The sequence below is a fragment of the Dermacentor variabilis genome, chromosome 5 (assembly GCF_050947875.1).
Source record: "Dermacentor variabilis isolate Ectoservices chromosome 5, ASM5094787v1, whole genome shotgun sequence".
NCBI classification, from domain to species: Eukaryota; Metazoa; Arthropoda; class Arachnida; order Ixodida; family Ixodidae; genus Dermacentor; species Dermacentor variabilis.
In genome coordinates, this window is record NC_134572.1 from 112,614,502 (window position 1) to 112,627,748 (window position 13,247).

Here is a 13,247-nt window from a genome sequence, read left to right on the forward strand (position 1 = left end):
GTTATCGAGCCTCATAATAAACCATTCACCAAATGTGCAACCATAATGGTAGTGACACACATGATGTGAGTTATGCCAACAGCAGTATTATTCATTCGTATTACTATATGTTCTTATAACCAATATTGATCTGTTCTCTCGATGCACTGCAGGAAGCAAGGTCCAATTTTCGCCTGCTTCTGTCTGAGTCGTCACAGAAGATTAATCAACTTGCCAAAAAGCTGGGAAGCCATGTAGAAAAAGCACGGCCTTATTATGAGGCTAGGATGAAAGTGAAAGAGGTGAGATTAATGCACTTTAATGATAATCTTGGTAATGTCAGCAAAACTAGTGATATTCGTTTGTGAACCAGTTGATAAAAAAATGCTGGCACATTGGCTCTGCATGGAGCTTGCGTTACGAATGTGAAGTGAGGACTGTTTTGCACTGGAGCTGTACAGAATACTGGAGACCTGGGCTTGTTGCAACATTACAAAAATAAAACAGCGCACAAGTAACAACGGGGACAAAAAAAGGCGACACTAAGGCACTGATCATGTCATCTTTCTTTGGTCTCCATTGTTGCTTGTGCCCTTTTTTTTACAGCGAAATTTTTGCCTCTAGCCCCTGTATGCATTCCATTGCATGCGTTCCCACGGGGCCACCCCCGCCGGCTTACGTCCGTATGGGCGACAGGAATGTGTGCGCCGATCCTGCAGACAGTGCAGTACCGGGCATGCATTCCCAGGGGGCTATCAAGGCCAGCTTGTGTCGGCATAGTGTTGTGCCGCATGAAAAATATGTATGATTTCATAATTTATGAAGCCCATGTATGCAGCCTAAACAGCTTTGCTGGTAATCCATCCCCATATGAATGTTGCAGCTCCACAATTTTTTTTCATAAGGAGCTGTACAGATATTCAGTTACAGAAAAAGCTCATGCAAACTTCAAAAAGAAGCGAGCGCATGTAAGTATGGTATGTTATATTGCATTCCTTGTCCAATGAAAGCGACTTGAATAATCATACACAATTATTCTTTTGCATGTCCAAACAAGATATGAAGTTATTCTTTGAAAAGCACTCGTCATACAGTGTAAATGTTTATTCCTGCTTACTTACCGCACTCGCGAAGAAGCTTCCCCCGAAGGAACGGGAGGGGAGGCCTGGAAGGAGAGGGACAGCATGTTCAGATTCTGTGACGTCACCTGCTTCTACCAAAAATCAAGGTGCAGGTTCCCACCTCCTAGCTCCAAGTTAGACAGATCAGGAGGCGACTTCAAAGCAGAACCTTCCCCAAACCAGTGCACCTACATCGCATCTACCCCAAACTGTACCCGGATGACTTGTGTAAACTGTGTAGGGCAGAACACGCCACCCTAGAACACATTCTATGGGAACGTGCACATGAACCTCCCCAATGATATCTACAATTAACTCACGGCCCTCAGTCCCCAGCAGCTGCGGACCACCTGTCCAAGGCGGCGGTCAGACCTGTAATGCAGCAGAGGGCGCTAAGAATTTCTAGGTCCAAACAGGCCGCCAATGGAAACTGACCCTGTCAACCTTTAACTGCCAAACTCTGTCGAGAGAGGCTAGCTTAGCAGTACTGTTGAGGAACTATCAGACGTTGTTTGGGATATCATTGGCCTTAGTGAGATTAGAAGAACTGGTGAGGCTTATGCGTTGCTGAATAACAGCCATGTCCTTCGCTATAGAGGTCTCCCCAAAAAGAAACAATACGGAGTAGGATTCTTAATCCATAAGGGCATCGCGGGCAACATTGACGAATTCTACAGCATTTATGAGAGGGCAGCCGTAGTCACAATCAAACTTAATAAGTATAGATTAAAGGTAGTACAAGCCTATGCTCCAACATCCAGCCACGACGATGAAGAAGCAGATCAATTTTATGAAGATGTTGAATTAGTGATGAGAAAAGTGCAACCTCTGTATACAGTAGTAATGGGTGTCTTCAATGCAAAAGTAGGGAAAAAGCAGGCAGGAAAACAGGCAATTGGCAACTACAGCATCGATTTTAGAAATGCTAGAGGAGAGGTGCTGGTAGAATTTGCAGAAAGGAATAAGCTGAGGATAATGAACACCTTTTTCAGGAAGCGTAACAACAGAAAGTGGACATGGAAAAGCCCTATTGGTGAAACAAGGAATGAAATTGATTTCATACTTTCTGCCGAACCCAGTATAATGCAGGTAATAGAAGTGATAGGTAAGGTAAAGTGCAGTGATCATAGGTTAGTGAGGGCTAGGATTCACCTCAATTTGAAGAGAGAAAGAGCAAAATTGGTCAGGAAGAAACAGGTCAACTTAGAGGCAGTAAGGGTAAAAGCAGAAAAATTTAGGCTGGTACTTGCAAACAAATTTGCAGCCTTAGAACAGAGAGATGATGATGATGACATAGAGTTTATGAATGAAACCATAATGCGGCTGGCTTCAGAGTAAGCGACTGAAGTGGGAGGCAAGCTCTCCCTAATCACAAAGGACCTAATAAAGAAACAACAAAGAATGAAAGTGTCCAACTTGAGAGATAAGATAGAATTCGCGGAACTGTCAAAACTGATCAAGGCGAAAGTAAGTGATATTCGAAATTATAACGTGAGAAAGACTGAGGAAGCCATAAAAAATAGATGCAGCCTGAAATCGGTGAGAAGGAAACTTGGCATAGGACAGACCAAGATGTATGCACTGGAAGATATGCAGGGTAATATCATCAGCAATCTTGAAGCTATAATAAGACCAGCGGAAGAATTCTGACCTGTACAGTACCCAGAGGACTCTGGAGAACTACATTCGGAATGATAATGAACAGGTTACAGAAACTCCTCCTATAACTAGAGATGAGGTCAGAAGGGCCTTGCAAGACATGAAGCGGGGAAAAGCAGCAGGAGAAGATGGAATAACAGTCAATTTAATCAAAGATGGAGGAGACATAATGCTTGAAAAACTGGCAGCTCTCTATACGAAATGTCTATCAACTGCAAGGGTCCCAGAAAACTGAAAGAATGCAAACATTATACTAATCCACAAAAAGGGAGACATTAAAGAATTGAAAAATTATAGGCCCATTAGCTTACCCCCAGTATTATATAAAATATTTACCAAACTAATCTCCAATAGAATAAGGGCAACATTGTACTTTAGTCAACCAAGGTAACAGGCAGGCATCAGGAAGGGATTCTGTACCATGGATCACATCCATGTCATTAATCAGATTACCAAGAAATCCGCAGAGTACAATAAGCCTCTCTATATGGCTTTCATAGATTACGAAAAAGCGTTTGATTCAGTAGAGATACCAGCAGTTGTAGAGGCATTGTGTAATCAAGGAGTACAGACCGCTTACGTAAATACCTTGGAAAATATCTGCAGAGATTCCACAGCCACCTTAATTCTACACAAGAAAAGTAGGAAGATACCTATAAAGAAAGGAGTCAGACAAGGAGACACAATCGGTCCAATGCTATTCACTGCGTGCTTGGAAGAAATATTCAAGCTATTAAACTGGGAAGGTTTAGGAGCAAGGATCGACGGCGAATACCTCAGCAAGCTTCAGTTTGCTGATGACATTGTTCTATTCAGCAACACTGCAGATGAATTGCAACAAATGATAGAGGACCTCAAGAGAGAGAGCATAAGAGTGGGGTTGAAGATTAATATGCAGACGACAAAGATCATGATGAATAGCCGGCAAGGGAACAAGAATTCATGATTGCGAGTTGGCCTCTAGAGTCTGTGAAGGAATACGTTTACCTAGGTCAACTAATCACAGAGAACCCGGACCATGAGAAAGAAATTCACAGAAGAATAAAAATGGGTTGGGTTGCATACGGCAGACATCGTGAGCTCCTGACTGGAAGCTTACTGTTATCATTGAAAAGGAAGTTATACAATCGGTGCATTTTACCAGTGATGACACAGGGGGCAGAGACTTGGAGACTGACAAAGAAGCTTGAGAACAAGTTAAGGACTGCACAAAGAGCGATGGAACGAAGAATGCTAGGCATAACTTTAAGAGACAGAAAGAGAGCGATTTGGATCAGAGAGCAAATGGGTATAGATGACATTCTAATTGACATGAAGAGAAAAAAATGGCGCTGGGCAGGTCATGTAATGCGTAGAGTAGATAACCGTTGGGCCATTAGGGTGACAGAATGGGTACCAAGAGAAGGGAAATGTAGTAGAGGACGACGGAAGACTAGGTGGTGCGATGAAATTAGGAAATTTGTGGGTGCTAGTTGAAATTGGCTGGCACAGGACAGGGGTAATTGGAGATGCGGGTAGAGGCCTTCGTCCTGCCGTGGACATAAAATAGGCTGATGATGATGATGATAACAGAATAAAAATGTAGTCTCCTCAGAACAGTTTCGGGTGCAGTGGAAAGCTGCACTGATCAGCTCAGATCTGCGAGACCAACTATGGGCCATTCAGCGAGCTCGAGAAGTGGCTGGGAGAGAGGGTCCCTCTATTGCCTCTGGTGCTGCCTAAGTAAGCCCAGGCCTCGATGTGCTGGTTTCTTCAATAAAGTCATTTCACTCACTCACTCTATTGTAAAGGCATGTTTGACTATAATTGTTTGTCCACATAGCTTGTTCAGAAGAAAGGCAGATATTTTTTTTGCTGTCATGCACACCTACGCTGCACACTAGCATGCATGAAATAGCAGAGACATTAAGTGTGGCATATTTGCATTGAATGTTATGTGAACTTGTAAAGCAAGAAAGGGTAATGTAGGGGGATGCCAACCCCTTGTCAGGCACTTCGGTAGTGTTATTTAAAATACGCTGCCAAAAGTCAACTTAGGAGTTTTCTATAAGCAACTTCACACACTGTACTGCTGAACTTTTATTTTTGGTCATATTTATTTATTTTTTACATACTGCAGCCCTGCAAGGGCTATAGCAGGTGTGGATACAAAGAGAACTTACAAAGAATGATACATAACAGCAACAAAAATGTTAAACCCAGATATTGGAATATGACATAGTTGCAAATGCAAAAATAAATTATTAAGAGGAACAGGACATGCAGTACTACCAGGTAAGGCTTTCCAAAGGAGATAAAAACTGTATTTAGCTGTATTGATGTGTGGGCAGAACAGTTTCAGGCTAAACTCATGGTAACACCTGGTGATAATTTTCTTAGGGAATTTTAAGAGTGTGTAGCTTGGAAGAATTAATTATATTCTGCAAAAAATTTTGAGTCCACTTGCGATGCACAAGAAATGGTGCTAAGTGAAAAAAAAGAAAGTGAGAGCAATGTAAGGTGTGAAGTATAGGTCATATCTGCGGGATATGAAAACCACAATGTGCCATCAATCCTTGGCACGTTAGAGGCTTGAAAAATAACACTTTGGCAGAAGGTATCATACTTTGAATGACTTGGCTGCTGTATATTTAACTACCAACAGCAGTGAAGACAGGAAGGGCTCAACAAATTCTTTCAGATTTTCTTATTTTCTGCTCCGACAGCTGTGCTGCTAAGGTGCCTCAAATTTTAGTTTATGTTCACGAGCACGCATTGTTTTGAGTTTTGTGTGCAAATAATATAGTATGCAACTTTATTTTTTCCCAGCATTAGGACAATTTAATTCAACAATGCATAACATATTATATGAGAAATGCTTCCATTTGTATGGAGTTTTCACTTGGCAAAGAGCACCCAGTTGATTTTAGCTCGGCCTTTTGCAAATCTTTTCAATCAATCTCGTCTCATACTGCTTTGGCGCTACTTGTATGAATGGCTTTATTGTTCACTAATAATATTGAACACAGCACATGAAGGATCCAGTGGTAATTCAAGGGGCATGAATCAATTTGCTTTTTGTGTGCAGCTGGTTCAGCATGTTTAGCCAAGAGGAAGGTATTTAATGTTTCCTGCCTAGGCTGTCACTGCTTTGAAAGCCTAAGAGAGTGCACAAAGGAAGGACCTAGAAGCTTTCTACAAGGCGTAAAAACAAATGCTTTCTGCATGATTAGTGATATACAGTTAAACCTCGATATAACAAAGTATCTAACTTTTCATAACCTCTTGTCCAAAGAATACCATGTAATTAGAACCTCAATATAACAAAGTGTGTTTGTATGCGATTTCAATATAACGAAATTTTGCTTCTGCAGCAGAGGAATGCTGAGACAATAAATAAAAGCTTCCGCGGACGGACGCAGCTGGTCAAATGATTGAATTACAAGCGGCTGCATGCAAATGGCACCTCACAAATCGCGCGCGGCGCGACAAGAGCGACCACCGAAGTGAAGCCGCATCATGTTCAGTATAAAGTCCAAGTGCGATAAGATCCTATGGCGCCCCGCGCACTTTGTGTTTTAGGTGCGAGTGAAGAAGTGCGAGCGTGAGAAGATAGTGGCTTCACGTAAAGAGTGCCGCCTGCCTCCCGAGCAAAGGAAATTAAAGAGGGGGAGGGGAGCTCGCTCGCGGCAACGCGATCAAATGCGAGGGGTGGGGATGGGGAGAGTAAGCTGGCGCTTCGCGGTTTCTGGCGCGTCTCGGCCGTGCCTGCGCGAGGCTGTAAGCGCAACTGAGTGCATACGCAGCCGCGCACCCTGCTTTTAGAGTTAATCTGCCGTGTGTGCAAAGAGAGGGCGTGGCCAGTCGGCGTCGCATCATGTAAGCTGTCATCCCGTGTGTTTAGTATTGAAGGTTGCATAATCTCGAGTTTCGGTGACCCGTTGGATCGAGAGGCAGGCGAAGCATTCTCACCTCGCTGCCGGTGCTTTTCATGATAGCGTGGTCTCAACGTGGGCAACGTTATCAGATGCGGGGGCAGAGGGTACGCGAAAGCGTGACTCTTCGCTCAATCCGTACCGCCTATGTGAAGATATCGTCGACACGGCATGAAACCGTATCATTCGTCGCCGACTCCCTAATTCATCAAAATGAATTGTTTTCTCATTGAAATTTGCTTTTTTTGATTGCCCGATAATTCGGAAAATTCTGCGACCCCTTTCCATCAAAGAAAAATCGATCGGCGGCAGTACTTATTCGCATAAAAGGTCGAGTTTCAATGCAACGAAATTTCGATATAACGAAGCAAATTGCCGAATTTACCTACTTCGTTGTATCGAGGTTTAACCTGTCTTTCATACTTGCAGCACAACCTTTTTTCTGACTAGTGCAGTATTTTGACTGGGGTGATGTCAACTTCGACAAAATTTACACTATTGTAATTTTTTAGCATGGCTTAACTAATTGATGTTGAAAACTCTGAGGAAGGCACATATTTTGCAAATTGCACATTTAAACTTTCACTAAAATTGCAATCAAATTTTTTTCCATGTGCTTCTTTGGCATTTCAGATAAAAGTTGTCTAAAATATTACAGGTAGTTACTTATGCTTTGCTTCCGTTAAAAAAAAAAAAGCGCTACAATATTGCAACTCTTTGATTTATCGCACTTTATGTTATGACTAATAAAACAGTAATGCATGGAAACGCTGAAAATGATCACATTTTCTGTAGCAAGGAAAGAGTTAAGTAGAATCACAAGGCAGACCGAATTACTGATTTAGTCCCCAACAGCCTGCAGGGTTGGCTCAGTCGCAGTAACATTGTTTTGCTGAGCACAAGGTTATAGGTTCGATTCCCGACTACAACAGGTCAGAATGCAGACAAAAACCTTTCTGTGCCAAATGTTGGAAATGTGTTAAAGAGCCCTAGGGTAGTCAAAGTTAATCTGGAGCCCTTCACTACAGTATCACTCACAGCTTTTGCATTGCTTTGGGACACTCAAACAATTAAAACCAGGAAATAAAATCGGTGAAATCACCCATTCCCTAGACAGAGCATAACATGGCTCAACAACAACGTAAAATTATGTGCAGAAGAGTGCTGCTGAACCATGTCATGATTTGTCCCCAGGCAAAATCACTGATGAAACAAGGTTCAACAACAGCAAGTTTTGGGTGACTTGGCCCTTGTGCCTTGCTGCATGCTGCTCTGGTATGGGGTCAAAATGCATTGATAGATTGACTTCGCTATGTTGAGAGCATGTGCACAATGACCTTGATGGTGCTGAACTGATGGTAGTCTTTGCTGCAATGCTTAGAGGAATGTTTGGACAATGTTTAAGGGAACATCGAGGACAATGCCATTGTGGATTTCCTCCAGTGAAATTTAGAATGATGTGTGGTCACTCTCCTCAACCACACTCCTTTTGTAAAATAATTTTATTGTCATCCCCTTGCCATTTGCTGAAGGCTAAGTGGTTTTGTCATGGTACAAGCACAAAGTAGATTTAACTATAGTTTCCCTGAAGTCTACTAAGTACTATGGCTACCGGCATGCTTTGTGGCAGGAATGGCATAGTGGAACTTGCTGTGAAATCAGTCTGTTCAGTTTGCTATGGGAACAGGGTCTATTTGACTCGTGTGCGATCGGTGTACTCTTGTACGTCAGACAGGGGACTTGCCTTTGTCGTCTGCCACGCTCCAGCTAGAATAACTTTTATTTTCATGAGTTTCCTCGCGCTCTGACTGCGTGCTTGCATAGCATGGCACTCTCCAGTTACTATCTGCATTCTTTCCCAGTTTTAATTTTATAATTGACAGCATTAGGAGGACAAGAAACCTTATATATAAATGTGTCTTCCATATAACTGCCCTGTGTTATAACCCAGTTTCTATGGTGTTGCGCTGCTAAGGTTGAAGTTGCTGATTCGACCCCTTCCATGGTGGCTGCATTTTAATAAGAGCGAAATGCGTGTGCTTAGAATTACGTGCACAGTGAAGGACCCCAGGTGGCCAAATTAATCCGGCGTCCTTCATGATGTGCCTGATAATGATTTGGGGGTTTTGGGACGTAAAATCTCAGAACTTATTGTTTATATAGTCTTTTTTTTTTTCATATGACCACATTTCTCGGGGGCAGCGACACGACCTCATGACTCAGTCATAAAACATTGCGCCAAGCAAGTAAAGGAGTGTCTGTGCAGCTTTGGAAATGAAGCACGATCGCAGGGCTCATTCGTAAAATTTCGTGTTGACTAAGTGGCATTCTTGTTGAATGCAAATTTCACAGTTCACTCATGATTCCAGACACCTTGGTGTTGCATATATATAAAACTTTTTCTGACAAGAATAGTCTTGTTACTTTACTGACAAGCAGTTTACCTTGAAGATATTAGTGGGGCACCACATGCTGTCATTCCCAATCATCAAGCATGCTTTGCATTATTTTCTACCAAATAAATCTCATTACCACATTCTAATGCAAACAAAAAAACTAAAATTTGTTTAGGTTAGCATAATGCTGTTTCTGTTCAACATACTTTCCGACTACTGGAAACCACCCGGAACATATTGCTTAATCAGTGTAGTAATAATAATATTGTGTTAAAGAAACACAGAACCCCCCTTCTTTTTCTTTGTGTGTTTAGCATTCCGGCTACTTATTCAGTCAAGTACCAGCAAAACTAAACTTATCAATTTTCTTGCTTTAGTTTGAAATGCGTATGACCTGCCTAGGAAACAAAATATATTGGAAATGGTGATCTAAGAAAAGGTTGTTCCCTGTTTTACACGATAGCACTAATTCTCATTGCTGGGTGAATCTAGCCTGGAGAATGTGCATCCTACCCACGGCAGAAGCAAGGAAGGAAAAAAAAAGGGGGGGGGGGGGTTACGCTGAGCCGACTAACATGCAGGGGCAAGCTGTGCCATGGTGAAAGTAATCAATTCTAATTAAAAATTATGCAGTACTGCAGCATAGAACTACATAATTTGTTTTGCTCACTAATTGTGTCCTCCATTCTATCAGACGTCTCATACCACATTTTGCTGTCATGCCGCTAAGCAGTGCATGCATTGACATGTTGTAGCGACCACCTAGTTTCCTGAAAATGGTATCAAAATTCTTTCGAGATATGCTTGATGTGCTGGGCAGCAACAAAATGGGAATGTCTGTGGCAAACTGAGTGCATGACCCAACAAGCAGCGTGCGCTGAGCCGACAAGTACACTATTACAGCGCAGACACTGTAACTGAAGGCCAAATGCCGAAATTCATTGTCAAAAAAGGGCTGACAAATCATTATGAGTGCCCCATAAAAACGAAACAGCAATGGCAAAAAGCCAGTGCTGTACATGCACATATTCGCACTGATGAGTAGCAGACGACGCCAGGAGCAATCCACACTGAGTATGGTGATGACTACTTTGCTCGATTTCGCAGGGAGTAGTGTCGTAGAGCATTCCATACATACTGGTCGAAAACCTGCAGACTCGCATTTCAAAAACTTGAGCAGAGCAAGCCGACCGACAGCTTCAAGTCACCTTCACATCGTGAGAGCACAGCCGGCATGGCAACGGAGTTCACCCACTAAGGTCGCACATAGGAGGGTGCTACTCAAAGATCTTGGGGCTGATAGTGAAACTCATTGTGGAATCAGTCTATTCAGTTTGCCATGTGAATCAACCTTTCAGTGAACGAGTGATTCTGTCGGAGGTTATGACTGAGGTTGTGAATTCATTCTGCAGCTGGAAGATGCAGCGTGCAAAGCCTCTCTGCGGCATGAGCGGGCGTCGTTGGCACATTGCACTGCCCGACAGATGGTGGCACTGGCGGAAGAAGGCCTGCGGCGTCAAGGTGCCCAGGGTTCTCTGGACCCTGTCTTTCAAGAAATGCTCAACCAGGCTACTGTTCGGGTTAGTGCGCTGGCAGCTTCATTGCCATTGTTTGTGGTTTGGCTAAGGTTTTGGCTGTAACTGTACAGCTATCAGCTGTGGACATGGATGCATATGGCTGCGAGTTCATTGCTGCCACCAACCTGATGATGATTAACCCTTTACATTTAGCATAACAGAAATTAGAATAGGTTGTATTGACTGAACACGATGTACTGTAGCGTAATAGACTTGACACAAGACGAAAGTAACATATAGACGAACCCAACAGTAGCACAAAGCTGCAAAGGAAACCCGTATGGGCACAAACAAGGTTATACTAGAAACTACAACTCTTCTAAGTACCTTATTTGTTTGAATACATGGTGAGGTCTTTTCCTATTATTCTTAGCCTTGAAGTCACCCCCCGCCTTATATGCAAGGCTGATAGATTCAGTTACCAGTATTTCAATATGGCAGGAACAACGCCACATTTTTGGCGATCCAGATTTTAGATGGCAGTGCAAATTCTAGCAACTAATAAGCCTTGTCAGGTGAGGCAGTGCTATATTTGTGGGCATATAAACCACACTGAGAATTAGAAAATTTGAATAGTAAAGGCGGGGTGGGGGTTATACAGTCACTCATTTATAACAAAGTCGACAGCTTTGCGAGAATTCGTCGTTCTGTCAGTAGTTCATCATATGAGGACTTGCCCTTCAATACGCCGGCATCGGCAGTTAAATACCACTTCATTTTTGTTCTCTTGCACTTTGTAATTGTGGGTGTGCCATTCTTTTACTGTGACCAAGATTGAAGTGTACATTGTAGCAGTACAGCACTTTTGAAAAGGTTTGTTATATTTGGATGCAGTATAATAGGCAGGGTTGCAGAATCGTAAATCCAGTGAAATGTCGTCATTGTAACCGATAATTCGTTATATCTGGGATTGTTATAGGTGGGTTAGACTGTATGCAAATTTTGCTGTGAAGAGTGATTTCAAGGCAGCATGGCCTGCACTGCTCTAAAGCCATAAGGCGAAATTCATGTTGCCATGAAGTCACTCCTCAAGGCAAAATTAACACGCACAGATTATCCCGGGGGCTTTCGATTATGCTGTATTTCGGGCAATTTCCACCAAGTCTGAATAATCCGCCGATTACTTTATATAGCCTTATATTAGCGTACATACCTAAATGCTTTTTCTTGGGTCTCAAAACTACACCTTCTCCTTATAACCGTAACCACCTTATAATTGAATAAATACGGTTAAACACATTGCTGCTTTTTGACTGAAAAAGACTATATGTTTCAGTTACGCTTTCTGGTGATTTATGTGGTGAGAAGGAGCTACTTGGAAAATATACTTTCACTCCAATGCATCTTGAATAGACAAGAAGGGCTCCTGGTTACAACATTCCCACTCATAAATTATTGTGGGGTGTCAATGAAGTGCGTTGACCACTACAGTCGAGTGGTGGCACTGCCATCCACTGTTTTGAGTTTAAGTGGAATGTTGAGTGCAAGAATGTTCGGGAATGTAGAGGTAAGCACCACATTCTCAGTTGATATCACTTATTGGTATATCACTTTCAGTGTGAGTTCATTAAATAAGGCAGCAGTGAAGAATGTCAATCGTTCCAATGAAGCACTGTTCTGGGTGTTACGCCTCACAATAGTAAAGCTATCCTCGAAAAGTAATTGAACGTAAACAAAGCTATATGTTCACACCAGCTGTGTAAAAATACAGCAAATAATTAAATTTGTGCATACCATGTGCCGTGTGTCACTGCTTGCTACCTTGGAATCATGTACCAAAATTCACTATTTTGGATCTTGCCTTATAGTTGGAGGTGAGACAACTTTCCACAGTTTTAAAGTAGAACAGACAAATAGGTACACCTTGCTGCTGGAGTGATTAAAAACGCAAACAAATTTATGACTAGTAATGTGCACCTAATATAGTTGCCGAGTCGATATGTGGAAGGCAACAAAAAAACCTGAAACGAAGCTAACTACAATAGAACAAGCGATAGAATAGAAAATGATTGCTAGGTGTAGCATTATGAGATAAGATGATGTCAGTATAGCTTAGAGAACAAATTAGGGTAACTGACATTAGGAGGAGTGCAGTTGGACAGACCATGGAGCGTGTAGAACAGATAACCAATGGTCTGTTAAAGAATGGGCGACAGGGGTAGGGAAATAAATTCAAAAGGGAATCTGGGCATGAAATTGCAAGTTTGTAAGAGATATAAGGTATCAAAATGTCACTTTGATAAATGAGAGTGTGCGATGTCACCCATGATTAACACGTGCAACTATCGAGACATCACTATCATTACATTCTAAATGTGCTATTGTATATTTCGATTGAAGTCCAAGTCTGAAGGATCTATGTTTCAGAACTGCGTACGGGTGCCTTGCTCGCTGAGTATGACAAGCTAACATTGTTGCTTAAGTGTGCAACACGTGGTATAATGAGCATGTGTAAACGGGTGATATATTTCCTAGTGTCCGGTTCATCTTAGCTAGTGTTGACTGAATAATCAGTGATTCCAGCAGCCATCAGGATGACACATTCTTTTCCTTCACTACAATACTAGCGTTGTCCCAGTGTCCATAACGTAATGAGTGTGT

At 42.2% G+C, this 13,247-nt stretch overlaps 1 protein-coding gene across 2 annotated transcripts in view; it reads left to right on the forward strand.

Annotated features, from left to right (window-relative positions):
- The window catches only part of LOC142583062 (uncharacterized), a 43,185-nt gene that overhangs the window by 1,067 nt on the left and 28,871 nt on the right, over window positions 1-13,247 (forward strand). For both annotated transcript variants that reach the window (XM_075693345.1, XM_075693344.1), the window contains exons 3-4: window positions 153-281; window positions 10,482-10,649. In XM_075693345.1, coding sequence (XP_075549460.1) covers window positions 153-281; window positions 10,482-10,649 — 297 coding nt within the window. The remainder of the gene's footprint in view (window positions 1-152; window positions 282-10,481; window positions 10,650-13,247) is intronic.